The 27,523-nt window shown below is 46.6% G+C and overlaps 1 protein-coding gene across 4 annotated transcripts; it reads right to left on the reverse strand.

Moving 5' to 3' along the window:
• EEF1D (eukaryotic translation elongation factor 1 delta) lies at positions 1-27,523 on the reverse strand. 4 transcript variants are annotated; one of them, XM_077490538.1, is made up of 7 exons: positions 27,372-27,491; positions 17,777-17,848; positions 14,628-14,721; positions 10,921-11,030; positions 7,219-7,449; positions 1,604-1,798; positions 1-88 (listed from the first exon to the last, which is right to left on the reverse strand). In XM_077490538.1, exons 1-7 carry the CDS (start codon positions 27,474-27,476, stop codon positions 50-52), a joined length of 846 nt encoding a protein of 281 aa, XP_077346664.1. In that variant the 5' UTR covers positions 27,477-27,491; the 3' UTR covers positions 1-49. The 4 variants fall into 4 exon arrangements, with proteins under 4 accessions (XP_077346664.1, XP_077346663.1, XP_077346667.1 ...); XM_077490537.1 differs by having other exon boundaries at positions 27,345-27,491; XM_077490541.1 differs by lacking the exon at positions 17,777-17,848 and having other exon boundaries at positions 27,372-27,523.

A 27,523-nucleotide genomic window follows, 5' to 3' on the forward strand; every position in this document is an offset into this window, starting at 1 on the left:
GAGGTTTCACTGCTGTTTATTGTTGATCAGTCCAGCCTTTGGGGTTATGTTAGATCTTGTTGAATGCAGCAATGTCCACGCTCTGCACCTGAAAACACAAGACAGACAAGAGGTCAGAATTATTGAGGTCCTGATGAGGACTGTACACGGGTCTGCTAAATAATGTGCCTTGGGCCTATTCACACTGGTGCATTGCAGCAACAAATTTTAAAACTAAATTTTACCGCGCATTATCGCTACGCATGACTAGCCATTTTAAAAAGGGATGAAAAAAATAAACCTTTTTTTTTAACAAACATGTCATATTTACCTACTCTGTAATGGTGTAAGCAGGGTAGCCCCGGTCCTTCTGTTATCAGGCCCGCCGCCGGCACTGCTGGCTCCACCTCTTTTGTGAATACAACCATAGTAAACCACTTCCTATGGGATTGCTGGTGTGGGCTTGATCCTGAGCTGCACTGCCTGTGTCTACATAGACACATAGCGCAGTCCGGCCCTCCACTCATCACACCATTTTATCAAGCCCTGGGAGGAGGGTTGGAGTAGCTGCTCACTGGATCAAGACGGGGGTAGGCAAGTATCCGGGGGGGGGGATATCCTGTGCACAAGTTTTTTTTTTCTCCTCTACCACCAGAAGGTTTACCAACCCCCACCCCTTCATGACCAGGCTGCTTTTTTTGCGATACATAAATCAAATGTACTTTCTGCTATAAAATCAAAGAATACAAGAAGAAAATTTTATTTTTTCATGAAATTTAGCCCAATATGTATGCTGCTGCATATTTATACGCATATATAAGGGGTTAACATTAGGGCAATTAAACGGGTTAAAGTGGAAGTAAACCCCCCCCCCCCCCCTTATAATTTTCCATCTTGGCCTCCGTTTAATGTACAACTGCCATTACGCTGCACATGTGATCAGTTTAGACACCAGCCATTGGATGGTTTGACGGTTTGGTTAAGAGCACATCCAATGGGAGGGTTATTTTTCCGGCACTGAAATGTAACTTAAGGATGGATATTTTATCCACCCAAAAGAAAAAAAAAAAAAAAAAAAGAAGAGAAGGGGGGGGGGGGGGAGCTCCACCCCCCAAAAGGGGGGGAAGCCCCACCCCTCCCAAAAGGGGGGGAAGCTCCACCCATTTGCCTCCTCTTCCCTGCCACATTTGGCACCCTTTGGGGGGTACCGACATGTACCCACTTCCCAGCTGACTTTACTGCAGTGACCTGAGCAAGAAGTTTGACCCCCCCCCCCCCCTTCCCCTGCCGCTGGGCCATTCACAAAGTGCAGCACGATTCATGCATGAGTAGTAGGGAACCCGGCTGTGAAGCTGCGAGGCTTCACTGTCAGTTTCTCTCATCCGAGATGGCTGCAGCAGCACCCAAGAGCCAATTGAAAAATCGTCACGGGTTTAGACACCGGTGGATTTGTGGACAGGTAAGCGTCCCGGTTTTTTTTTAAATTATTTTTCTGAAGCAGCCTGGAGGTCCACTTTATAAAAAGAAAAAAAAAAGAAAAAACAAACAAAAAACAAAACAAAAAACCTAGAACCATCAAGTCAGGTAGTCTACTTTGTGTATTACAGTTCCTGCCAGGACTTACATAGTCTTCAAACTTGGTGATCTCCTCCTCCAGGATATCGGTGCCCACTTTGTCATCTTCCACCACACACTGTATCTGCAGCTTCTTGATGCCGTAGCCCACAGGAACCAGCTTGGAGGAGCCCCACAGCAGACCGTCCATCTGAACAGAGCGAACGCATTCCTCCAACTTCGCCATGTCTGTCTCGTCATCCCACTGCAAACACAACACCACATTGGGATCAAAACCATAAACACAACCACAGTGATTAGATTGAGTCCAAGCTTGGTACATCCATTCGTTTTAAGCAGTAGCCCCTAAATCTATTAGGTTGGTGAAGATACCGGAGAGACAGGAAACAAATTAATGAATAAAAAGATGCACTGAAACCTTGAGTGTTCATATCCCTTTACCGCTATGCCATATTTGCAGTAAAAAAGGGTTAAAGGCCCAAGAACAATCTTGTAACAAACCCCCCCCCACCCCCCCCCAAACAACAACAACCACCACCACCCAAGAAAAAAAAAAACACCTTTATTGATGGTGCAGGAACACACAACCTTAACTAGTTGCTGACCGCCGGCCGTCAAATGACGGCCAGGCAGCGCACCTATTGTGGCGGGAGGCCGTCATATGACGGCCTCCCGTTTAAACAGGGAATGCGCGCGATCGAGCGCGCGCATCCCTGTTTCTTCGGTGGCGGCGTGTCACGGAGACACCGCTCGCCACCGAAGGGGGTGAACAGCCATTCGTTATGGCTGTTTACCACGTGATCGGCCATGATGAAGTCACGGCCGATCACAGATGGTAACACCCCGAACGTGCACGGCGCTCATAGTACCCGTCACGGCCCATCAGGGTACCCGTCACGGCCCATCAGGGTACCCGGGTACCCGTCACGGCCCATCAGGGTACCCGTCACGGCCCATCAGGGTACCCGTCACGGCCCATCAGGGTACCCGTCACGGCCCATCAGGGTACCGGGTACCCGTCACGGCCCATCAGGGTACCCGGGTACCCGTCACGGCCCATCAGGGTACCCGGGTACCCGTCACGGCCCATCAGGGTACCCGGGTACCCGTCACGGCCCATCAGGGTACCCGGGTACCCGTCACGGCCCATCAGGGTACCCGGGTACCCGTCACGGCCCATCAGGGTACCCGGGTACCCGTCACGGCCCATCAGGGTACCCGGGTACCCGTAACGGCCCATCAGGGTACCCGAGTACCCGTCACGGCCCATCAGGGTACCCGAGTACCCGTCACGGCCCATCAGGGTACCCGAGTACCCGTCACGGCCCATCAGGGTACCCGAGTACCCGTCACGGCCCATCAGGGTACCCGAGTACCCGTCACGGCCCATCAGGGTACCCGAGTACCCGTCACGGCCCATCAGGGTACCCGAGTACCCGTCACGGCCCATCAGGGTACCCGAGTACCCGTCACGGCCCATCAGAGTACCCGAGTTCCTGTCACGGTCCATCAGAGTACCCGAGTTCCTGTCACAGTCCATCTGTGTACCCGAGTACCTGTCACAGTCCATCTGTGTACCAGAGTACCTGTCACAGTCCATATGAGTACCTGTCCCCAGGCCATCAGAGTACCCGAGTACCTGTCCCCAGGCCATCAGAGTACCCGAGTACCTGTCCCCAGGCCATCAGAGTACCCGAGTACCTGTCCCCAGGCCATCAGAGTACCCGAGTACCTGTCCCCAGGCCATCAGAGTACCCGAGTACCTGTCCCCAGGCCATCAGAGTACCCGAGTACCTGTCCCCAGGCCATCAGAGTACCCGAGTACCTGTCACCAGGCCATCAGAGTACCCGAGTACCTGTCACCAGGCCATCAGAGTACCCGAGTACCTGTCACCAGGCCATCAGAGTACCCGAGTACCTGTCACCAGGCCATCAGAGTACCCGAGTACCTGTCACCAGACCATCAGAGTACCCGAGTACCTGTCACCAGGCCATCAGAGTACCCGAGTACCTATTTGCAGCCCATGTCTCATAGAATATACGTTGGGGTGTTTGCTTTCATAAATGGGGTCATTTTGTGGGTAATTTCACTGTCCTGGTGGTCCAGGACCTTCAAAAGTGTGATAGGTAGGAATGAAATGAGATGTGTCATTTATGCTCCTAGAATGCCTGAACGTACTACTTCAATGTTCGGCCTCTCTATGTGGCCAGGCTGTGTAAAAGTCCTACACATGTGGTATCGCCATACTCGGGAGGAGTAGCAGAATGTATTTTGGGGTGTAATTTTTGCTATATACATGCTATGTGTTAGAAATATCTTATAAATTGACAATTTTGTGTAAAAAAAAAAAATGCGTTTTAATTTTTTTCCACATATTCCAAAATGCTTTCCAAAATGGGGTAAATTTATGGGAAATTCCATTGTCCTGGTACTCCAGGGCCTTCAAAAGTGTAATAGGTGGTTGAGAAATGAGATGCGTAATTTTTGCTCGTAGAACGTCTGAAGGTACTACATCAATGTTGGTCCTCTGTATGTGGCCAGGCTGTGTAAAAGTCTCACACATGTGGTATCGCCGTACTCGGGATAAGTAGCAGAATGTATTTTGGGGTGTAATTTGTGGTATGCATATGCTGTGTGTGAGAAATAACCTGATAATATGACAATTTAGTAAAAAAAAATAAAAAAAAAATAAAAAATCTTCATATTGCAAAGAATTGTGGGAAAAAATGACAACTTAAAAAAACTCACCATGCTACTTACTTAATACCTTGGAATGTCTACTTTGTAAAAAGGGGTCATTTGGGGGGTATTTGTACTTTCCTGACTTGTTAGTGTCTCAAGAAATGAGATACACCTGATGTACTGAAGGCCTCATCAGAAGTGATCAATTTTCAGTGATTGGCACCATAGTTTGTAGACTCTATAACTTTCACAAAGCCCAAATAATATATACTAATGTGGGTTATTTTTTACCAAAGATATGTAGCAGTATAAATTTTGGCCAAAATTTATGAAGAAAAAATACTAATTAGCAAAAATTTATGACAGAAACTAAGAAAAAGGCATTTTTTTTCACAAAATTTACGTTTTTTTTTATTTATAGCACAAAAAAATAAAAAAACCCACTAGTGATTAAATACCACTAAAAGAAAGCTCTATTTGTGTGGAAAAAAATTACGCAAGTTTCATATGGATACAGTGTAGGATGACTGAGTAATCGTCATTCAAACTGTGAGAGCGCTGAAAGCTGAAAATTGGTCTGGTCAGGAAGGGGGTGTATCTGCACTGTATTGAGGTGGTTAAGATGGGTTTCGTCTATTAGAGCCCAACAGCCACTATAAAATCCACTTGCTCACCGCCTAACCGGGAAAATACATCATTTGTTTGACAGAGGCCGGGTTCACACAGGAGCGCTGTGCGTCCCTGTTCAGGGACGAATCAGCTGAATCTACGCCTGAAGTCGGCCCTGAAACAGAGCCAAAAGACGCACAGCACGCTCCGCAATGGAGATGTGAACCGGGTCCATAGGGCGCCAGTCATATTCTCCTGCCATGCGAATTGGATACGAAGAAACCCACATCTAATTTCGCATAGGTGTGAACCCGGCCTAATACGGGGGTTATGGCTGCAGCTAAAGGCCAGAACCCTAGTATCCTTTCCCACAGGTGCCGGACTTTTAGATAAAAAGTTGTCCCCGGCAGCAGATTTGCCACAGGTTCACTTTTAGAAGCTTCCCGGGCTTACCTTACCGATTGGTGAGCGCGGGACTCCATGTGCCGTAGGCGATTAGTGATGGCAAAATGGACGCCGCTCATCTCAATGCCCTTGGAGAACCAGAGCATCATCATGGCGTCACTTCCGATACTTAGGCCATGTAAACTTATTTTTTCTTAAACCAAAAAAGAGAATTTTTTATATCTTTTTGATTTTAAGGGTAGGAGAGATCTCTCCACAAAGAGGACCAGTCATGCTGTACTGTTATCACAAAGGGATGTTTACATTCTTTGTGATTGCAATAAAAGTGATCACATTTTTTCTTTTTAAAAAGGAACAGTGTAAAAAATGTAATCAAGTAAATAAAAAATTGAAAGCACTCCGTCCCACATGCAGTAGTGACCGCATACGTATGTCACGCCCACACACTTAAATGGTGTTCAGTGAGGTTCACCGTGAACGTCAGAGCGAGAGCAATAATTCTATCTCTAGATCCCCCCTCTAACTCTAATCTGGTAACCTGTAGAAATTTGTAAAGCGCCGCCTATGGAGATCTTTTACCGAGATTATTAAGTACTTTGGCACATATTCCATTCTACACTGGCGCGCAATTTTAAAGCAGAAAACGCTGAATATCCATTTACTTGGCATAACATCTTTAATATTATCAAAAAAAAAAATTGGGATAGAGAGACAGGGCATTTTCAACCCCATCTTGCCCAAGCCAATTTTTAGCAATGTTGCACTTTGAATGACAATTGCACGGTCATGCAACACTGTACCCAAGTTACATTTTTTATAATTTTTCCCCACAAATAGGGCTTATTTTTGGTGGTATTTGAGCACCTCTGCAAGTTTTATTTTTTTGCGCTATAAACAAACGAAGAAGAGCAACAAGTTTGGAAAAAAAAAAAAAATACAATATTTATTATTTTGCTATAATAAATACCCCAATTTAAAAAAATAAAAAAAATAATGATTTCCCCTCGTTTAGGTTGATATGTATTCTTCTACATAGTTTGGTTAAAACAAAAAAAAAAAAAAACCCACACAATAAGTGTATATTGATTGGTTTTGCGCAAAAGTTAGTGTCTACAAAACCGGGGATAGTTTTATGCCATTTTTTTTTTTTACCAGTAATGACGGCACTCTTTATCGTGACTGACATTGCGGCAGACAGATCAGACACTTCTGACACCATTTTAGGGCCAGTCACATTTATAAAGCGATCAGAGCTATACAAATGCACTGATTGCTGTATAAATGTCACTGGCAGGGAAGGGGTTAACTGTGTTCCCTAGGGAGTGATTTTAACTGTAGGGGGGAGGGGACTCGCAAGGGGAGGAGACTGGTCGGTGTTCCTCTGCACTGGGAACACACATTCGGTCTCCTCTCACCTGACAGGACATGGATCTGTGTTTACACACAGCTCCTTGGTCCTGCTCTGTTATCAGGCAATCGCGGTGCCCGGCGTACATATTGTGAATGCTAGAATAAGTTTCCACGCATGCGCATGCTTGAATGCATATGCGTGAAAATACAGAGGGGGAAAAAAAAAAAAAAAAAAAAGCTGAAAAAGTAGATGCTCAAACAGGAGTATCATGCGCAAGAGGCCTAAGTGGATAAACTCCTCTCCCTGGGGCAATAGGTGAGGCCAACGCTATCCAAGTGAGAGCAGCAATCTCTCAGGAGCAACTGAGGTTCTAGAGGTAGAGCTCTAATCACCGATTGTGAGCTCTGCTGACTACACAGCACCATGAAGAAGTGATGCACAGAGACCACTGTGCCTGACAGCACTTGTCTAGCCTTTAGGCAGTAGGGAGCATCACACTGGCCTGAAGCCCAACATTCAGCATTTAATAGGTTGCGTTTTTCTGCTTTAATACAAGGTTTAGAGTAATTATGTCTATAGAGGCTTAAATCACATGACTTCACAGCTATAGACTCACCGGTTTCACGTCCAGCAAGATGGAGGACTTGGCAATGAGTCCCGGCTTCTTGGATTTCTTCTCTGCATACTGCTTTAGTCTCTCTTCTCTGATTCTCTCAGCTTCTGCATCTTCCTCCTCATCATCGCTGCCGAACAAGTCAATATCATCGTCGTCGTCCTCCTCCTCCTCTTTCTTGAGTTGAGGAGCAGGTCTGGAAGGAAGAGTTCTGCTGGGTTCCGGGGCTGGAAGCTAAGGAGACAACAGTCCATACTAAGCCAGAAAATCATCAAGCAAGTTAGTGACCAATAGACACGTATCAGAGGCTGCCTCTTGTTTGGTGAAGACCGACTTATTTTTGTCCTTGTAACCCCTGCGCCTAATACTGGGAGGCCAATTGAAACATAGTTGCAAAGTTACGAGAGATAGATTAGAACTCCAAAAAAAAAATAAAAAAAAAAAAATAGAAGGGGCATCTTCAAACTGAGGTCTTTTGCTTGTCTTTACCTGGCTTATGGGCCAGCGCTCCCTCCCACCGACACCAACGATGGGCCAGCGCTCCCTCCCACCGACACCAACGGTGGGCCAGCGCTCCCTCCCACCGACACCAACGATGGGCCAGCGCTCCCTCCCACCGACACCAACGATGGGCCAGCGCTCCCTCCCACCGACACCAACGGTGGGCCACCGCTCCCTCCCACCGACACCAACGGTGGGCCACCGCTCCCTCCCACCGACACCAACGGTGGGCCACCGCTCCCTCCCACCGACACCAACGGTGGGCCACCCGCTCCCTCCCACCGACACCAACGGTGGGCCACCGCTCCCTCCCACCGACACCAACGGTGGGCCACCGCTCCCTCCCACCGACACCAACGGTGGGCCACCGCTCCCTCCCACCGACACCAACGGTGGGCCACCGCTCCCTCCCACCGACACCAACAACGGTGGGGCACTGCTCCCTCCCACCGACACCAACAACGGTGGGGCACTATTCTTGTAGTCATTCCTTGAAATTTAGGTTCTCCAGTCCCCTTATTCATTTGTTGCCCTTCTCTGGACTCTCTCCAGTTCCAGCACATCCTTCCCGAGGACTGGTGACCAGAATTGGATGGAATACTCCAGATGCAGATGAACCGTTTAATAAAGTGGGAGGATTATAGTTTTACCTCTGGAGTAAATCCCCTTTAATGCTTGCTGCAGCTTGGCATTATATGCCACTGCTCAGCCTGTCTGTCTTCGACTAGGACCCCCATATCCTTCTCCATCCTGAACTCACCCGGAGACTCTCCCCCTAGTGCAGGAATATGCAAATAGCGGACCTCCAGCTGTTGCAAAACTACAAGTCCCATCATGCCTCCGCCTGTGGCTCTGAGTCTTGCTACGTTTCATGGGACTTGTAGTTCTGCAACAGCTGGGAGGTCCGCTAATTAATTACTTATCCCTGCCCTAGTGAGTAACTTGCATTTATATATTTTTAGTCCCCAAGTGCATTACATTTATCAACAATAAACCTCATTTGCCATGTAGTTACCCACCTCATTCAATTTATTGAGGTCTTGTTTTAAAGTTGTGATGTCTTGCTGTGAAGTTCTTGCCCTGCTTAGCTTTGTGAGGATTTATTGCCCATTGGAATGCACAGTGTGATGAATTTACCGTATATACTCGAGTATAAGCCGAGATTTTCAGCCCCTTTTTTTAGGCTGAAAGTGCCCCCCTCGTCTTATACTCGAGTCACCGCCATCTGCCTACCCAATCAGCGTGTCGTGCAGACAGACGGCGGCCATTCCACTATTCAAAAGCCGCGCCTCCCTGTCTGTGATAGGCGGAACACTCAATTTCCCAGCAGTCAGTGGTCCGCCTATCACGGACATCCGCTCATCCTCATACTACGGACGAGGATGAGAGGATGTCCGTGATAGGCGGACCACTGACTGCTGGGAAATTGAGTGTTCCGCCTATCACAGACAGGGAGGCGCGGCTTTTGAACAGTGGAATGGCCGCCGTCTGTCACAGACGAGGAGGAGAGGTGCGGCTTTTGAAATCCTGGCATGGCCGCCGTATGTTTTTTATACATGCAGATCGGTGCAAAATGGCACACAGAGGCTGCGGAGGGACAAAGAGGCTGCGGAGGGACAAAGAGGCTGCGGAGGGGACACAGAGGCTGCGGAGGGACACAGAGGCTGCGGAGGGACACAGAGGCTGCGGAGGGACCAGGGGGCACAGGGAGGGACACAGGGAGGGACACAGGGAGGGACACAGGGAGGGACACAGGGAGGGACACAGGGAGGGACACAGGGAGGGACACAGGGAGGGACACAGGGAGGGACACAGGGAGGGACACAGGGAGGGACACAGCTGCAGATGGGCATTGTTGACCCTCTTTTCCACTCTTTTAAGCTGTAACACTAGCTGCTGCATGTCTCACCCTCAGCTTATACACGAGTCAATAAGTTTTACCAGTTTTTTTGTGGTAAATTAAGGGCCTCGGCTTATATTCGAGTCGACCTATACTCGAGTATATACGGTAAATGTTTCTAAAGCATTTCTCCCCCCCCCCCCCCCCCCCCCCACAGTGTTCAATGTTTCTAGGATTTGATATACCGTATTTATCGGCGTATAACATGCACCCCAAGTTAAGAAGGGAATTTTAAAAAAATAAATAAATAAAAAAAAAAAACACAACCCTTACATTTAAATGCCCATCAATGCAGCCTTGACAGTCATTTTCAGCCCTCCATTGCAGCCTTGTCAGTCGATTCCAGCTTTGTCAGTTTGCAGGCTTGTCAGTGTCATATTAAAAATGGCGCCGCCGAGTTACAGAGCGGATGTCCTGTGTATCTCGGCGGCGCTCGTTCGACTGTTTTCGGGTATTTTTGGCCGCACGCGGCCGTTCTCGCCTATTTTTGCCCACACTCGGCGGCTTTCCGAAAGCTGCCGAGAGCGGCCGAAAATAGCCAACAGCCGAATATACCCGACAACGGCCTAAAATACCTGAAAGCCGCCGAGAGCGGCACAGGAGCTTAGGAAAGGAGGGGGATCGGCGTATAACAAGCACACCCCCGATTTCACCCTGATTTTAGGGGGGGAAAAAAGGTGCGTGTTATATGCCGATAAATACGGTAATTTAATCTTTTGTAGCATAGTGTGCAGTTTAGAACATTTGGCTCTTTTGAAATGTAGTGTTCTTGCCCTACCCTCGTTGTCTTTTTCTATGATTTATTCTGAATGTAATCATCCTGTGATCGCTAGTTCCCAAGCTGACCCGAATTTCAAATCTACGATCAGATCGGTTTAATTTGTAATTAATAGGCCTAGCAATGCATGTTTTTTATTCGGGGCATCTACCAATTGCCACATGAAGTTGTCCTGTAAGACATTTAATAAATGGAGGGCCTTTAATGAGTGAGCTGTCCCTCTTGATAGCTGAAGTCCCCCATGGATGATGATGACATTGCCCTGCCTCGCCGCCATTTCTAACAGGGATAGGAGATCCACCGCATGTTCCATATCTATACCAATCACAGACCCCCCAGCCCAGGACCATCTATAGACAACCTAGGGGCCCTACAGCTGTTGCAGAACTACAAGTCCCATCAAGCCTCTGGGAGCAATTGTACATGCCAGCCTTGCAATGCCTCATGGGAAATATAGTTCCACAACAGCTGGAGGGCCCCAGGTTGCCTACCCCTGATCTATACCAATCCCAGCCCAGCACCATACCTTGCACACAGGCGGAGGTTTTAGTTCCACTTTCTCTGAGGTAGCATTTTTCTCCAGCACACCAATCCGACTTTCCAGCTTGGAGATAGCGAGCTGCAGATCCTTCACCACTGCAGAGGACAAAAGGATCAGTATAAAAAAGGATTTTCCTCTACAAAGCAATATCATTCCACAGGATTAATCTTTCACTTTGTTATTCCCAACAGGATTTTGTCTGATGCACGCTTAAAAAAAAAAAAAAAAAAAACCCCCACACACTAAAAAAAGGTCCGTATTTTTTTTTTCATACTTGCCTTCTCAGTGCAAGGGTTTTGCATGGAGTGGCCCCTGCTCCTCCTCTTCTGGGGTCCCTCCGCATTGACACAGACAGCAGGGACTCGGGCACACCCCCTGCATCATTGCATTTGATTGACAGCAGCAGGAGCCAATGGCTGTGCTGCTAGCAATCTATCCAAATCGGGAACCGAGACACCGGCGCGAGGGACTGTGCTCGTCCTCGGCGCTGGAATAACAGGGTTCAGGTAAGAAAGAAAAAGAAACCACGAGGCTCTGGGGGGGCTGCAACACTACAGGTTTTTCCCTCTTCATGCATTGAAGGTGAAAAACGCTGAGGGTTTACAACCCCTTTAATGCGCTAAAACTGGACTAAAATCACTCTCTGTGGCATGTGAACCATAAAATCACTGCAGGGCAATCTGTACTGTGAATGCTGGTGGTGTACATGCCCCCTACTGATAACATGCTAAAAGACCCAAACTGCCACTTTGGTTCAGCAGCTGTCCATTGTGGTGCTTGATTCAGCACATCACGTACCGCTCCTGTTTTTGTACAAGCTTTATTTGTACACAACATACATTTCACTGTACAGCAGTGTAATGCTTTTTTGTCATTTTTTTTTTCCACATAGAGCTTTCTTTGATGGTATTTGATCAACACTGGGTTTTAAATTTTTTGCGATATAAATGAAAAAATAAAAAAAATAAACCTTTAAAGTGTTACTAAACCTAAAAACGTTTGAGGAGGAGGAGGAAGAAGGAGGAGGGAGGAGAGTCTACAAACTATGGGATATATTGGAATTTCTTTAACCACTTCCCACCCAGCCAATGCATATATACGGCCAGGTGGGAGCCGTCTACTCCTGATAGGACGTTCAGGAACGTCCTTCAGAAGTAGCGGGATTGCGCACCGCGTGCCCGCGCAGCGGCGCGATCCCGATGTGCTCGTATCACCCGGACACGGCACATCTTAGATCGGCAGGAGGGCTCTGCGATTGGCCCTCCTGATCACATGACGGCCGTGTCCAATCACGGCCGTCATGTGATGTAAACAGCCGGTTGCTAGGCAATCGGCTCTCCTCTCCTCACACGGAAGTCATCGCTGAGGAGAGGAGAGCAGATCGCTGCAGCCGGCTGATGATCAGTGAGTATGAGCTGTTTTTTTTTTTTTACAGCTTTTTACTCACTGATCATCAGTCTAGAGTAATACACACCACACAGTACAAACACAGTCCCCACACATGTCCCCAAAACACACATGTCCCCTAATAATAAAAACACGTCCCTAATAATAAAAACATGTCCCCCACATATGTCTCACTAAAATCACATGTCCCAATGATTATCTGCACACATATGTACGTGATCACCTGCACACATATGTACATGATCATTTGCGTACATATGTCCGTGATCACACAAACCAATTATTATACACTTAACTGAATTTTTTTTTACCAAAAACATGTAGCAGAATACATTTTGGCTTAAATTTATGACAAAATTTGATTTTATTGGATTTCTTTTCAAATAGAAAAAAGAAAATAGTTTTTTTTCCAAATTTCCGCTTTTTTGCGCTTATATCGCAAAAAAAAAAAAAAACGGAGTCGCGAATAAATACCACCAAAATAAAGCTCTATTTGTGCGAACAAAATGATAATTTCATTTGGGTACAGCGTAGCATGACCGCGCAATTGTCACTGAAAGCGCTAGAGCGATGAAAGCTGAAAATTGGGCTGGGAAGGAAGGGGGTGAAAGTGCCCTGTATTGTAGTGGTTAAAATACCAATGGCGGTGATTAGTAACAAAAAAATAAATAAGGTTGTTTTCTCTATAGAGCTGTGTTGATCGTCACAGAGCTCTGAACGGATTGGACACGGCCAATCAGCAAGTCCCAGTCCTGAATCATTGGGCGGGGATGTGCTGACTAATTCCCCACGGCGTTCAGTCACAGCAGAGCCAGGAGGGGGTGCGTGCCCAGAACCCGGAAGTAAGCCGTGGCATACAGGTATGTTACTATGCAAGTACGAACTGCCCTGCCACACAATATACACTATATTACCAAAAGAATCGGGACGCCTATAATATATTATATATAATAACACATACACATGAACTTTAATGGCATCCCAGTCTTAGTCTGTAGGGTAAAATATTGAGTTTGCCCCGCCCTTTGCCGCTATAACAGCTTTTGGGAAGGCCGTTCACAAGGTTTAGGAGTGTGTCTATGGGAATGTTTAACCATTCTTCCAGAAGAGCATTTGTGAGGTCAGCCACTGATGTTGGACGAGAAGGCCTGGCTTACCAGTCTCCGCTCATCAAAAGATGTTCTATCAGGTTGATGTCAGGAGAGTCAAGTTCCTCCACCCCAAACTCACTCATTCATGTCTTTATGGACCTTGCTTTGTGCACTGGTCCAATTCATTTGGTGGGGATAATGAGATGCCATCAAAGTTCATGTAAAATCAGGTACTTTTGGTAATATAGTGCATGTCCTGCGGCGGGTCAGGAACTGAGCGACTGTGCATATCCATTCATTCACTTGTATCCACTCGAGTTTGACAGGAATGCAGGGATGGGTGCACCCGCCCCCCCCCCCCCCCCCCTTACCTTCCAAAGAGACCAATAAGCCCTGGACTGTCAACTGCCTGGTGCTTTGTTTTCTACTATAACATTGGAGAGGGGGGGGGGGGGGGGGTGATATCTCTTTTTTTTTTAAGTGGCCATACAAGGGATGTTGGCAACTTTAAGTGTTTATGGTCGGATGTCTTCATTTATTTCTACCCTTCCAGTAGTAGGTCCTCTACCTTCCCCCACCCTACCAAAGCACAAAAACAATGCATTCTCATTGCATTTGGACTTGAAGCCAATCACATTTGTATGTGAATATTAAAGAGGAAGTAAACCCTAATGGGTTTACTTCCTCTTTCATTCCCTGCAAAGGCAAAGCACAATGGACTACTATGCATTGCATCACATCGCATCGCATAGTAGTCCATTATGTGTCACTTACCTGACACAGGAGCCAGCGAAGTCGCCGCTGTCCCCTGTAGTTCGGCGCATCCATCTTCTCGGTGGGGTCTCGCAGCTCCGCCGCTGTCATTCGGCGAAGCCGCGATGACGTCACTCCCGCGCAATGCGCACGGGAGCCGACGCGCGCGGCAGCTCCGTCGTTGAGAATGCCGCGCTCAGTGCGCCTGCGCGCTGCTGTCTACGGCGCATGCGCCGTAGACAGCGGTGCTCGTTTTCGGGCAAATATCTCCTAAACCATATAGGTTTAGGAGATATTTCTTGGACCTACAGGTAAGTCTTAATCTAGGCTTACCTGTAGGTCAAAGTGGTTTGTAAGGGTTTACAACCACTTTAAAAGGACCATGGTTTTCCCTTCATGGTCTACCAGTCAGTCAAATAATAAACACACAGTGTGTGGCACCTTTATGTAAATGCTGGTTCTCGTGTTCTAGATTGGCGACCCGGGCCTGGAGGTCACTGCTGTCTCCATTGCTGTTGGGGGCTGCGGCTGTGCTCTGGAAAAAAATAAAAAAATAAAAAAAATAAAGTTAAAAGGTAACATTTTAGAGGTAGAAAAAAAAAAAATATATATATATAAAAAGAAGCAGCTTTACTACACAGCATTCCGCCTCTCACACAATGATGGCAGAGGGAGGAAAGATGATCTCTAACGAGTGCCAGCCATTCCCGAACCCAAGCTGCAAACAATAGGATAAAAACAGCACAAAGCGATTTGCTGAGTGGAAGGAATCAAGTCAGCTGGAAATCGCAGCATAAAAAGGCAGAGCAGAGCCCCAGAAGGACACGAACACCACCCACCTACACCACCACCACCCGGGGACAATAGAACAGACTGAACAACATGCCGGGACCCCTCTGCACCCTCATACAAAATTCACCGGGCACCTGTGAAAAGGAGCGAACACTGGAGATCCGCAACTCAGAACTCTATCCAAAGAACGGCTAAGATGGTTTTTAGGTTTACATTAAGCTCCAAATAAAACTCCGTCACTATCGCCTCCAATCCAATAAAAAAAAAAAATAATAATAAAAAAAATAATAACACAATTTGAGAAGTTAAACTTAAAGATAAACTTAAAAAGGGCCAGTCCACCCAAGGGTGATATCATTTAGGTGGTACCCGATGGGCTAAATCACGTTCTCCTCAATGTCGCTTGGGATGGGGGGGGGGGGGGGGGGGGGGGGTCAGCAGTAAAATCTGCTCCAACCTACCGATCATCCCCTTTCCTTACTCTGGTACAGCGGAAGGCAATCGGCAGCCTTGAGGTTCTAAACACCCAGCGAAGCCGTCACAGTTGTGCCCAAAAGTTTGCATACCCCAGCAGAAATTGTGACATTTATATTGAAAATATGACTACTCATGCAAAAAAAATAAAAAATAAAAACACACACCTGTTTTATTAAGGCCGGGTTCACACCGCTGCGATGCGGGAACGCCGCGAATCCGCGGTGTTTTCCCGCATCGCATTACTCCCGCCGGCAGTTCACACTGCCCTATGCGGACAGCTGGGAGTGTCAATGATATGTTAATGACACCCCCAGATCCGTCCGCATATCGCAGTGCGATCTGCCGACTCGTACAGGAATCGGATCGCATAATGTGAACCCCCATGCGATCCGATTCTGTTGCGGACCCAAAAAGGTCCTGTGCGAGTTTGCTGCGGGAGCGCTGCGAATTCAGCCATACTATCTGTATGGCTGAACTCGCATCGCTACGGAGATCGGATGTGATTTGCGGTGCGAATCACATCCGGATCTCCCCCGCAGCAGTGTGAACCCAGCCTTAAGGATAGTGATCACATGAAGCCACTTATCACATTGTTTTTTTTTTGGATCCTTTTTAAATCATAACAGAAATCGCCCCAAAAGGCCCTGATAAAAAGGTTACATACCCTAGAATGTTTGGCCTTGGTACAGACACAGAAGGTGGCACACACGGGTTAAAATGACAATTAAAAGGTTAACGTCCCACGTTTGTGGCCTTTTTCAATCGCAATTAGTGTCTGTGTATAAAAATAGTCAATGGGTTTGTTAGCTCTCACATGGATGCACGGAGCAGGCTAGACACCGAGCCATGAGGAGGTAGAAAAAGAACAGTCAAAAAGACCTGCGTAAGTATAAAACTTTTCATCAGGGCCATTTGGGCGATTTCTGTTACGATTTTAAGAGGAGCCAAAAAAACGATGTGATAATAAACGGCTTCATCTGATCACCTTGAATAAAAGACAGTTTTTTGTCATGGTCAGTCATATTTTTCAATATAAAAATGCCAAAATGTTCCAATTTCTGCCGGAGTATGCCAACTTTGGAGCACAACTGTAATGGCTTCGCCGGTTATTTAGACCTCAAGGCTGTGGCCACCTCCAGTGTACCAGAGTAAGGAAAGGGATGATTGGCACTTAGGATGACATAAAAAGAAAAAATAATTTTCTTCTTTTATTGAAGAGACACATACATTGTAAAAAAAAAAAAAAAAAAAAAAAAATAGCCTACGCGTTTTGGACGCTAGTTTGAAAACGCGTAGGTTGTCGTGCCCACGCACCTGTTGGATCGTTTTTCAGGGTGTTTGACAGGCAGTGAGGAGACCATTTCTTGCTTGCTTCCTCATCACCTGTTTAAACGCTTACAATGCTGACCCACTAATTCATACAGTGCGTGTAATTGTGTGCGTGTGCGCGCGTGTGTACACACACAAAATAAAACCACACAAAGTTCTAGGCTTGTAATCAACCAGTTGCAGCAAACTGCAGCTGGTGCCAGAAGGATATTCAAGTACAAGTGGATATTTTGACACTTCTCATATTTGGCCAGATCTCTGCTAAACTACAGTAAGTCTAAACAAAAATTCTGAAAATTGTTGCTGCGGTAAAAAGTTCCAGTCTGACCCCGGGGGGCAATGCAGGCCATACAGTTCCAATCTCGGCCGGTTCATATTAAATTGCCCGAGATTTGAACAGTGTATGGGCAGGGGCGATCGTACCAAGCTGATCGATCAACTTGGGTGCAACCAGCGTACCAGGTTTTACCTAGAATTAGGTATCGTCGCTAGCAATAATCATGGTCTTCTCCTGGCAGGGTATGGCTCCCCCTGCTGGGAGAGGACAATGGCCCGGCAGGAGGGATTCCCCTGTCAGCAATGTCTGTTTGGGAAATTTGCTCCATGTATGGGCGGCCTGCTGGGTACACACGCTACAGTTTTTTTTGTGTAACAAAAACGGTCAGCTCCAGTTGGGAGCCGCTGTACTAACCATGCAATGTCAGTTCAGCAATAACCCCCGCTGAGCTGGTGGTGTTCTGGTGGTGGGGTGCCCCACCGCCCGAACACTCTGATCAGCGCTCTCTGCCATTGGCTGAGAGTGCTGGTTGTGAGTCGGTCGGCTGCTGATCGTCCAGCATGCACGTCCAACAGAAGACAGACCGACATGCACGCCGGCAGAATGTCGGCCGGTATATCTTTTGTACCGGCAAAAGTCTTCCCGACATTCTACCTGTGTGTACGAGGCTTAAGAGAACAGCTGCTATCTTGACAATGATCAGCAATTCACTTACAGTACAGGACCCCGAGTGTCTCTGGGGAGGGGCAGTCGGGCCTTCCTTAGGACTATGCAGCACTGTCCTGAGCTAGAAAGGGGGAGAAATGTGTATTTGTTTAATGAAAAGGACAGCTGGGACACATGCGAGAGGGTGAAGGGTGAAAGGCTTTCATGCAAGAGGGATGGCTGGGTTAATGGAAAGGTTTAGACACACACAGCACTCTGCCATGAGCAGGGATACTCAGGAGTCAAAAAACTAAAAAAAAAAAAATTAAAATAAAAAAAAAAAAAGGATGTACCTCAATGTGAGGATATCCCCACTCCCTATACCAGCGATCTCAAACAAGTCACGTGATCACTATATAGAAAAATCAACTACAGTGGAACCTTGGATTACGAGCATAATCATTTCCAGGAGAATGCTTGTAATCCAAAGCACTCGCATATCAAAGCGAGTTTCCCCATAGAAATCAATGGAAACAAAGATAATTTGTTCCGCATTGACTTCTATTGCATGCAATACCGCATGTGGCCAGAGGTGGGGGGGGGGGGCCGGAGAGCAAATACTCGGGCACAGCTCATCTGTACTCTAACACCTCGGGAACGGAGTATTTACAGGCATTTCGGAGAGATTCCGAACCATTCTGAGTGTCACCAGCGCCCCCCCGCGACCTCTGGCCAAACACGGTACTGCACACCACATTAGCTTGAACTCTGCTCGTTTTGCGAGACAACACTCGCAAACCAAGTCAGTATTTAGTTGCTAGTGTTTCAAAATGGTCGTTAACCGAGTTACTCATCAACCAAGGATACTCCAGGCATTTCGGAAAGATTCCGAACCATTCTGAGTGTCACCAGCGCCCCCCCGCGACCTCTGGCCAAACGCGGCACTGCACACCACATTAGCTTGAACTCTGCTCGTTTTGCGAGACACTCGCAAACCAAGTCAGGATTTAGTTGCTAGCGTTTCAAAATGGTCGTTAACCGAGTTACTCATTAACCAAGGTTCCACTGTATTGTTCTTTTTACTAGCTTATTCAGTAATGTTGTATAAAATAGGCAACAGTTTGCCCTACATTACCCAGGGTCACAATGGTAAAAGGATTGCTGAATGCTCGCTACATGGTACAGCTATCTGTACATGGTTTGCAAAGCAAAAAAAAATAAAAAAATAACACCCCAAAAAGAAAAACCTTCCCTAGGTGCGGTCCTTTGCTCCCATAGACCCTTCTATTCCCCGACACGGATCAGCAGCTTGCATAACGCTCCGTGAATTAACACCACAAGCACTTTGCACAGCAGATAATGTACTGAAACATTGGCATGGCATCGTACACATAAAACAGTTATTAACCGTTAGTAGCAAACAATATTTGGGTTAAAACAGGACGGCAAACAGTACGTCCCTCCACGGCTCTCCCAGACAGACATGCAATTGTAAGAGAAAAATAAAAATGACTAAAGCCACTTACTACATACAGTGCATCCATAAAGTATTCACAGAGCTTCACTTTTCACACATTTTGCTATGTTACAGCCTTATTCCAAAATAGATTAAAAAATTCATTATTTTCTCCATAATTTTACAGGCGGCATTGCTGGGCACCTAAAAGGCGGCATTGCTGGGCACCTAAAAGACGGCATTGATGGGAACCTAAAAGGCGGCATTGATGGGCACCTAAAAGGCGGCATTGATGGGCACCTAAAAGGCGGCATTGATGGGCACCTAAAAGGCGGCATTGATGGGCACCTAAAAGGCGGCATTGATGGGCACCTTAAAAGGCAGCATTGATGGGCACCTAAAAGGCAGCATTGATGGGCACCTAAAAGGCAGCATTGATGGGCACCTAAAAGGCAGCATTGATGGGCACCTAAAAGGCAGCATTGATGGGCACCTAAAAGGCAGCATTGATGGGCACCTAAAAGGCAGCATTGATGGGCACCTAAAAGGCAGCATTGATGGGCACCTAAAAGTGAGTTTTTTTTTCCTTAAACTTCCCTCCTAAAAGTTTTTTCTTTAAAATTCCCTCCTAAACTTGGGGTGTGTGTTATACGCCGATAAATACGGTAATTCAAGCAAACTTTCACGTTGTCGTTATGGGGATTGTTTGTAGAATTTTTAAGAAAATAATGAATTTAATCTACTTTGGAGTAAGGCTGTAACATAACGAAATGTGGAAAAAGTGAAGCGCTGTGAATACTTTCCGGATGCACTGTACCCTATTCTGCTGACCTGGATGTGACCGACGCTAAAACTAAAGAATCCATTATAAAAATTGATATTTTCATATCTAATCGATTAGTTGGACAGCCGATTAGCTATCCTACATACAGAAAGTATTTTTTTTTACATGTCAGTATACACAGTGCAGCACACATACAGCTCAATACACCATCCATACATGTCAGTATACACAGTGCAGCACACATACAGCTCAGTACACCATCCATACATGTCAGTATACACAGTGCAGCACACATACAGATCAGTACACCATCCATACATGTCAGTATACACAGTGCAGCACACATACAGCTCAGTACACCATCCATACATGTCAGTATACACAGTGCAGCACACATACAGCTCAGTACACCATCCATACATGTCAGTATACACAGTGCAGCACACATACAGGTCAGTACACCATCTATACATGTCAGTATACACAGTGCAGCACACATACAGATCAGTACACCATCCATACATGTCAGTATACACGGTGCAGCACACATACAGGTCAGTACATCATCCATACATGTCAGTATACACAGTGCAGCACACATACAGCTCAGTACACCATCCATACATGTCAGTATACACAGTGCAGCACACATACAGATCAGTACACCATCCATACATGTCAGTATACACAGTGCAGCACACATACAGGTCAGTACACCATCCATACATGTCAGTATACACAGTGCAGCACACATACAGGTCAGTACACCATCCATACATGTCAGTATACACAGTGCAGCACACATACAGATCAGTACACCATCCATACATGTCAGTATACACAGTGCAGCACACATACAGGTCAGTACACCATCCATACATGTCAGTATACACAGTGCAGCACACATACAGGTCAGTACACCATCCATACATGTCAGTATACACAGTGCAGCACACATACAGGTCAGTACACCATCCATACATGTCAGTATACACAGTGCAGCACACATACAGCTCAGTACACCATCCATACATGTCAGTATACACAGTGCAGCACACATACAGGTCAGTACACCATCCATACATGTCAGTATACACAGTGCAGCACACATACAGGTCAGTACACCATCCATACATGTCAGTATACACAGTGCAGCACACATACAGGTCAGTACACCATCCATACATGTCAGTATACACAGTGCAGCACACATACAGCTCAGTACACCATCCATACATGTCAGTATACACGGTGCAGCACACATACAGGTCAGTACATCATCCATACAGGTCAGTAAGTGCCTGAGAACTTGTGACTGCACATGTGTGAGGAGCAATGCCTCATGGGGCAAGTAATCCTGAGCAGAAGGAAGTGATCTAAAGAGATTCTAAAAAGGCAGATTTTTTATCTATTTTTTTTTTTACACCTTAATGCATTCTCTACTTTAAAAAAAGGTAAAAAAAATAAAAATAAAAATTAATAAAAAAAACCCTGACCATCTCCCTGCCTTGCTGTATTCATCAATATTTTTTTTTTTTTTATTATTTTCTGCAGTGTATTAAATTTCACTTGGTACCAGCCTCTAGCAAAATATTTTTGTACAGCAGAGCTTAGACTGGGAGAAGAACTCGATCAGTTGTTCTGCAATACATGCGCTACAGTGCCCTGAAAAAGTATTCACACCCCTTGAAAGTTTCCACATTTTGTCATGTTACAACCAAAAAAACCTTAAATGTTTCTTATTAGGATTTTATCTGATAGACCAACACAAGGTGGCACAGAATTGTGAAGTGGAAGGAAAATTATAAATGTTTTTCACTTTTTTTTACAAATGTGTGTGGGGGGGGGGGGGGGGGGCATTTTGTATTCAGCACCCTTTACTCAGATACCCCTAACTAAAATCGAATGGAAACAATTGCCTTCATAAGTCACCCAATTAGTAAATAGTCCACCTGTGTGGGAAAGAGTATGGGCACAACTGCAAACCTACCAAGACATGGCCGTCCACCTAAACTGACCAGCCGGGCATGTCGAGCATTCATCAGAGAAGAGCCAAGAGGTCCATGGTAACTCTGGAGGAGCTGCAGAGATCCACAGCTCAGGGGGGAGAATCTGTCCACAGGACAACTATTAGTCGTCTCTCCACAAATCTGCCCTTTATGGAAGAGTGACAAGAAGAAAGACATTGGAGAAAGAAAGTCATAAGAAGTCCTGTTTGTAGTTTGTGAGAAGCCATGTGGGGGGAGGGGGCAGCAAACATGTGGAAGAAGATGATCTGGTCAGATGAGACCAAAATTCAACTTTTTGGACTAAAAGCAAAACGCTATGTATGGGGGAAACTAACACTGCCCATCCCCCCTGAACACACCATACCCACTGTGAATCATGGTGGTGGCAGCATCATGTGGTGGGGATGGTTTTCTTCAGCAGGGACAGGGAAGCTGGTCAGAGATGATGGGAAGATGGATGGAGAAAAATACAGGACAATCTTAGAAGAAAACCTGCAAAAGAGACTGGGGCGGAGGTTCACCTTCCAGCAGGACAACGACCCGAAACATCCAGCCAGAGCTACAATGGAATGGTTTACATCAAAGCATATTCATGTGTTAGAATGGCCCAGTCACAGTCCAGACCTAAATCCCATTGAGAATCTGTGGCAAGACATGAAAATTGCTGATCACAGACGCTCTCCATCCAATCTGACAGAACTTGAGATATTCTGCAAAGAAGAAGAATGGGCAGAAATGTCCTCTCTAGATGTGCAAAGCTGGTAGAGACATCCCCAAAAAGACTTGCAGCTGTAATTGCAGAGAAAGGCGGTTCTACAAAGTATTGACTCCGGGGGGCGCCATACAAATGTACCCCCCACACTTTTCACATATTTATTTGTAAAATATGTTGAAATCCATTTATCATTTTCCTTCCACTTCACAATTATGTGCCACTTTGTGTTGGTCTATCACATAAAATCCCAATAAAATACATTTAAGTTTTTGGTTGTAACATGACAAAATGTGGAACTTTTCAAGGGGTGTGAATACTTTTTCACGGCACTGTATCAAAAGAAATGCAATAGGACAGTGATGGCAAACCTTGGCACCCCAGATGTTTTGGAACTACATTTCCCATGATGCTCTATTACAGTGCAGAGTGCATGAGCATCATGGGAAATGTAGTTCCAAAACATCTGGGGTGCCAAGGTTCGCCATCACTGCAATAGGAGGAGAAATTCTCTTTTTTCAGTCTCCCGCTTCTCTTCTCACTGCCCAATAGGCTGGGGAGGGGACAAGACCCTTTTACAAATCACACAGGACTGTGCTGCATAGTAAATTTGGAGTGTATGGAGAGAAATCACATCTGCCGACAGGCAAAACCGCTCCCTCCCGTATTTGCATTTTATCTGTGCAGTTAGCCGTTTGTCTGGAGTTCCCTTTTAAAGTGGAGCTCCGCCTGTTTTTTATTTTTTTTATAACCCCTCCCATGATAGTTGCCACTTATGCTTTAAAAAAATAAAAATAAAATCAGCATATGTTGCATATGACAAAAGTTTCCTGTATTTATACAGGTATTAGGACTCCCTTTACACGCCCGATCCAGCAGCAGCCATCACGATTGTGGCATCTGAAGCCCACTGGGAGTCTCTTCCAGGATACTGGCTACCCAACATGCACCTCCCCAGTCTCGCACATGTGCAGTGGGAATGAATCAAGGCCAAGCTCTACCGATATCTTCCCTACTGCCGTGTTCCCAATTCAAAACATGGTGCCTAGCATTGCATCATTTCTGGATTTGAAATAATGCGATGGCAGCAGCTTGGGGGGGGGGGGATGGTTTGATATGCCCACTGGCATAGGGATAGCAGTGTCATCAATCTCAGGAGCCAATTTGAAAATAAGAAATTATGTACTGCAGCAAAGATGACGGAAGTGGCGTGCTTCCCCTTTAAAAAAAAAAATAAAGATGGAGCAACTCCGCTTTAGAAGTATGGGGGGGGGGGGTTAACTTTTTCCAGAATCACACTCACCTAGGTAGATTAAGCATCGGTCCAATGCAGCATCTGTCCTCCGGCACCTCCAAAGACTGAGAACCGAGCGATCCAACACCGCTGATTGCTCGGTTCTAACAGCGCCCCCCGCCCCCCAAGCGAAGAACTGCCGACTTTCAGTCTTTACTCTTCTCCCCCCCACGCTCACTGGAGCCCTGGGCTATGGAGGGGGATGGAAGCGGCTGGGCTCAGCCTCTCAGTGGCTCGCTGGGAGGCTGAGCCGGGTGCTGGTCAAGGCATATGGGCTGATCCCGACTCCATTGCCGCGATCTTGCCCTAAGCCTGGACTGGCTCTGTGACGTCAGCAGACAGCGGACTTCAGCCCGCTGTCTACTATAAAAATAAGAATAAAATAAAAACACACCACGGGTCACGGGAGTGCAGAATAAATTGTGATCCACAGGAGATGTACAGCCAAACAAGCTTTCCCCGTACTTCAAGATTGCGGTATGTGATCCTACCAACTCTGCAATTCCAAACGTGACCGGGCCACATTCCCTACAATGAAAGGGCACACTTTTTTTTTTTTTTTTTTTTTACAGAGTTGATTGTACAGATTAGACGTTTTGCATACCAAGACCCCTTTTATACCGAGCCGCCCCAGGCGTCCCTGCCGCCATTTTTTTTTTTTTATCATCGCTTTACCATGGTTTTAGCGGCCGAAAAGGGGTTAAATCTGCCCGCAAAACTCTGCTGCAGCGACGCTTTTCCGGCGGTATAGCAGCGCTGCCCCATTGTTTTTTTAAAGGGCAGGGGCACTTTAGGAGCGGCGAGTTCACCGCTCCAAAGAAGCTGCTGGCAGGACTTTGACGCCCTGCCAGCGCTCCAGTGTGAAAAGCGAGAGTGAATGGAGCCGCCTGTTTCAGGGCGCTGCGCAGGCGATGTTTTTTAAACGCTACAGCGCCTCAGTGTGAAAGGGGTCCAATTCTTAGACTCTAGGTCAGTGATGGCGAACCTTGGCACTCAGATGTTTTGGAACTACATTTCCCATGATGCTCATCTACACTGCAGAGTGCCTGAGCATCATGGGAAATGTAGTTCCAAAACATCTGGAGTGCCAAGGTTCGCCATCACTGCTCTAGGTGGACTGAACCTGTGGGAGTTTGAGTTTATGGAGACTTTTTTGGTTACATAAGGCCCCCATTTGTTCGAAGTCCGAGAGAAGAGAGACATTACAGCAGGCTGCAACCTGTGCTGCAACACACACACAAGCATAGAGACGGTTCTGATTCTTCTGGGTTATAATGAAATAACACGGGACAGGAAAGGACAGATTTGGGTCAGAGAGACATACAAACAAAAAAGAACAGGAAATGCTGAAGATGCAAAACAAGATACAGAATGACGGCACATCTGCTGCCACATAATAGAGGAACGCAGATGGACAGAACTCAGGAGCCAGCAGAATTTTCTATGGATCCAATCAACAGGCTTGTGCTAACAGAAAGGGTTCAGAAAACCTCAAAACCAGAATTCTGGAAGTCTTGGAGAAAATCTACTGTGGGGGAGAGGAGAGAGGGTTGGGTATTGTCTACTACTCCCCCTCCCCCCCCCCCCCCACTCTCTAGTTAAAAAAAAAAAAAAAAAAATCAGATTTGGTAACAAGATGTGAAAATGGGAAAAAATTAAAAATAAATTAAAACCCATTAAAGCAGAAATGACTTGAAAGGGACTATTAAACTTAAATTTCGGACACTTTCTCCCCATTCCGGACAATTGAGCGGTCATACAACACAGTACCCCAATAAAATTGCCTTTTTTTCACATAAATAGAGCTTTCTTTTGATAGTATTTAATCAAAAACACACAGGCTTTAATTTTCCGCTAAAATATATATAAAAAAAAAAACCCCCACGCATTTCTACATTTGTCATAAAATTTTGCTAAATAAAGCTTTCATAAATTTAGGCCAAAAATGTATTCTGCCTCATTTCTTTAGTGGAAATAACCCAAATCAGGTGTATATTATTTAGTCCGTAGGAAAGTTAGAGAGTCCACAAACTATGGGATATACATAAATGAAAAAAAAAAATCAATCCTGATGTACTGATGGCCCCCATATAATGTCTTGCTTGGAGGTCCAAAAACCCCCCCCTTTTATGGAAAGTAGACAGTCCGGGGTATTTAGTAGGAGGCATAGTGTTTTTGTTTTTTTACGGAGACAGAGGCGGCAGAGACAGAGGCGGCAGAGACAGAGGCGGCAGAGACAGAGGCGGCAGAGACAGAGGCGGCAGAGACAGAGGCGGCAGAGACAGAGGCGACAGAGGCGGCAGAGACAGAGGCGGCAGAGACAGAGGCGACAGAGGCGACAGAGACAGAGGCGACAGAGGCGACAGAGACAGAGGCGACAGAGACAGAGGCGACAGAGGCGGCAGAGGCGGCAGAGACAGAGGCGACAGAGGCGGCAGAGGCGACAGAGGCGGCAGAGGCGACAGAGGCGGCAGAGGCGGCAGAGACAGAGGCGGCAGAGACAGAGGCGGCAGAGACAGAGGCGGCAGAGACAGAGGCGACAGAGACAGAGGCGACAGAGACAGAGGCGACAGAGACAGAGGCGACAGAGACAGAGGCGACAGAGGCGACAGAGACAGAGGCGACAGAGGCGGCAGAGGCGACAGAGGCGACAGAGGCGACAGAGGCGGCAGAGGCGGCAGAGACGACAGAGGCGGCAGAGACGACAGAGACGACAGAGACGACAGAGACGACAGAGGCGGCAGAGACGACAGAGGCGGCAGAGACGACAGAGGCGGCAGAGACGACAGAGGCGGCAGAGACGACAGAGGCGGCAGAGACGACAGAGGCGGCAGAGACATATGCTTTATTTAGCAAAATGTTAAAAAACGGAAATGAAGAAAACACGTTTTTTTTTTTTTCTTTTTTTTTAAATTAGCAAAAAAATAAAAACCCTGTGCGATTAAATACTATAAAAAAAAAAAAAAGCAACGCAATGCTAACCATTGCGGACCTTCAGTTGATCTTGGGTGGCTCTGCCCCACCATTATGGCCCATGTACAGATGTGCCGAAGGCCTCTGGTCAGGACCCGAGGGCTCAGCAGAGGCCCTGGGCACATCTTCACCCGTGTACACGATTTCCTGATTAGCAGCAGTTTCGAGATAGTTACATTAAAAACTTTTGATTGAGTCCTCCCATCTAAAATGCAAGCAGAGGTTTCATTAATTTTACACAAGCATGCAGTTTCAATTTAAGAGGACTAGCTCCCGAGATCCATCCAATCAGGAAGAGAGAATAGCAGCACAGACAGAAGCAGTAAAGACACACGATAAAGGACGGATGGCACTGCAGATCTGAGTTATGGACACACACACACACACAAAGTGTTAGCGCACGGCAGCACCTCCTGCTGGTGAGGTCTGGTACTCACTCCGGCGAGCGATTTCTGGATATTCTCCCTGGCTCTGGCAATGTCCCTGAGGATTGTGCTTGCTCCGTCCTCCTGCTGGCGGTGCACAAAAAACCACACACACATTTTTACACGTTACCAGGAGGCAAAGAGGTGCCATCAAATCAGCTTAA

The sequence above is a fragment of the Lithobates pipiens genome, unplaced genomic scaffold, assembly GCF_037356315.1.
Source record: "Lithobates pipiens isolate NorthernLeopardFrog02 unplaced genomic scaffold, aLitPip1_a1.2 Scaffold_19, whole genome shotgun sequence".
Taxonomy (NCBI): Eukaryota; Metazoa; Chordata; class Amphibia; order Anura; family Ranidae; genus Lithobates; species Lithobates pipiens.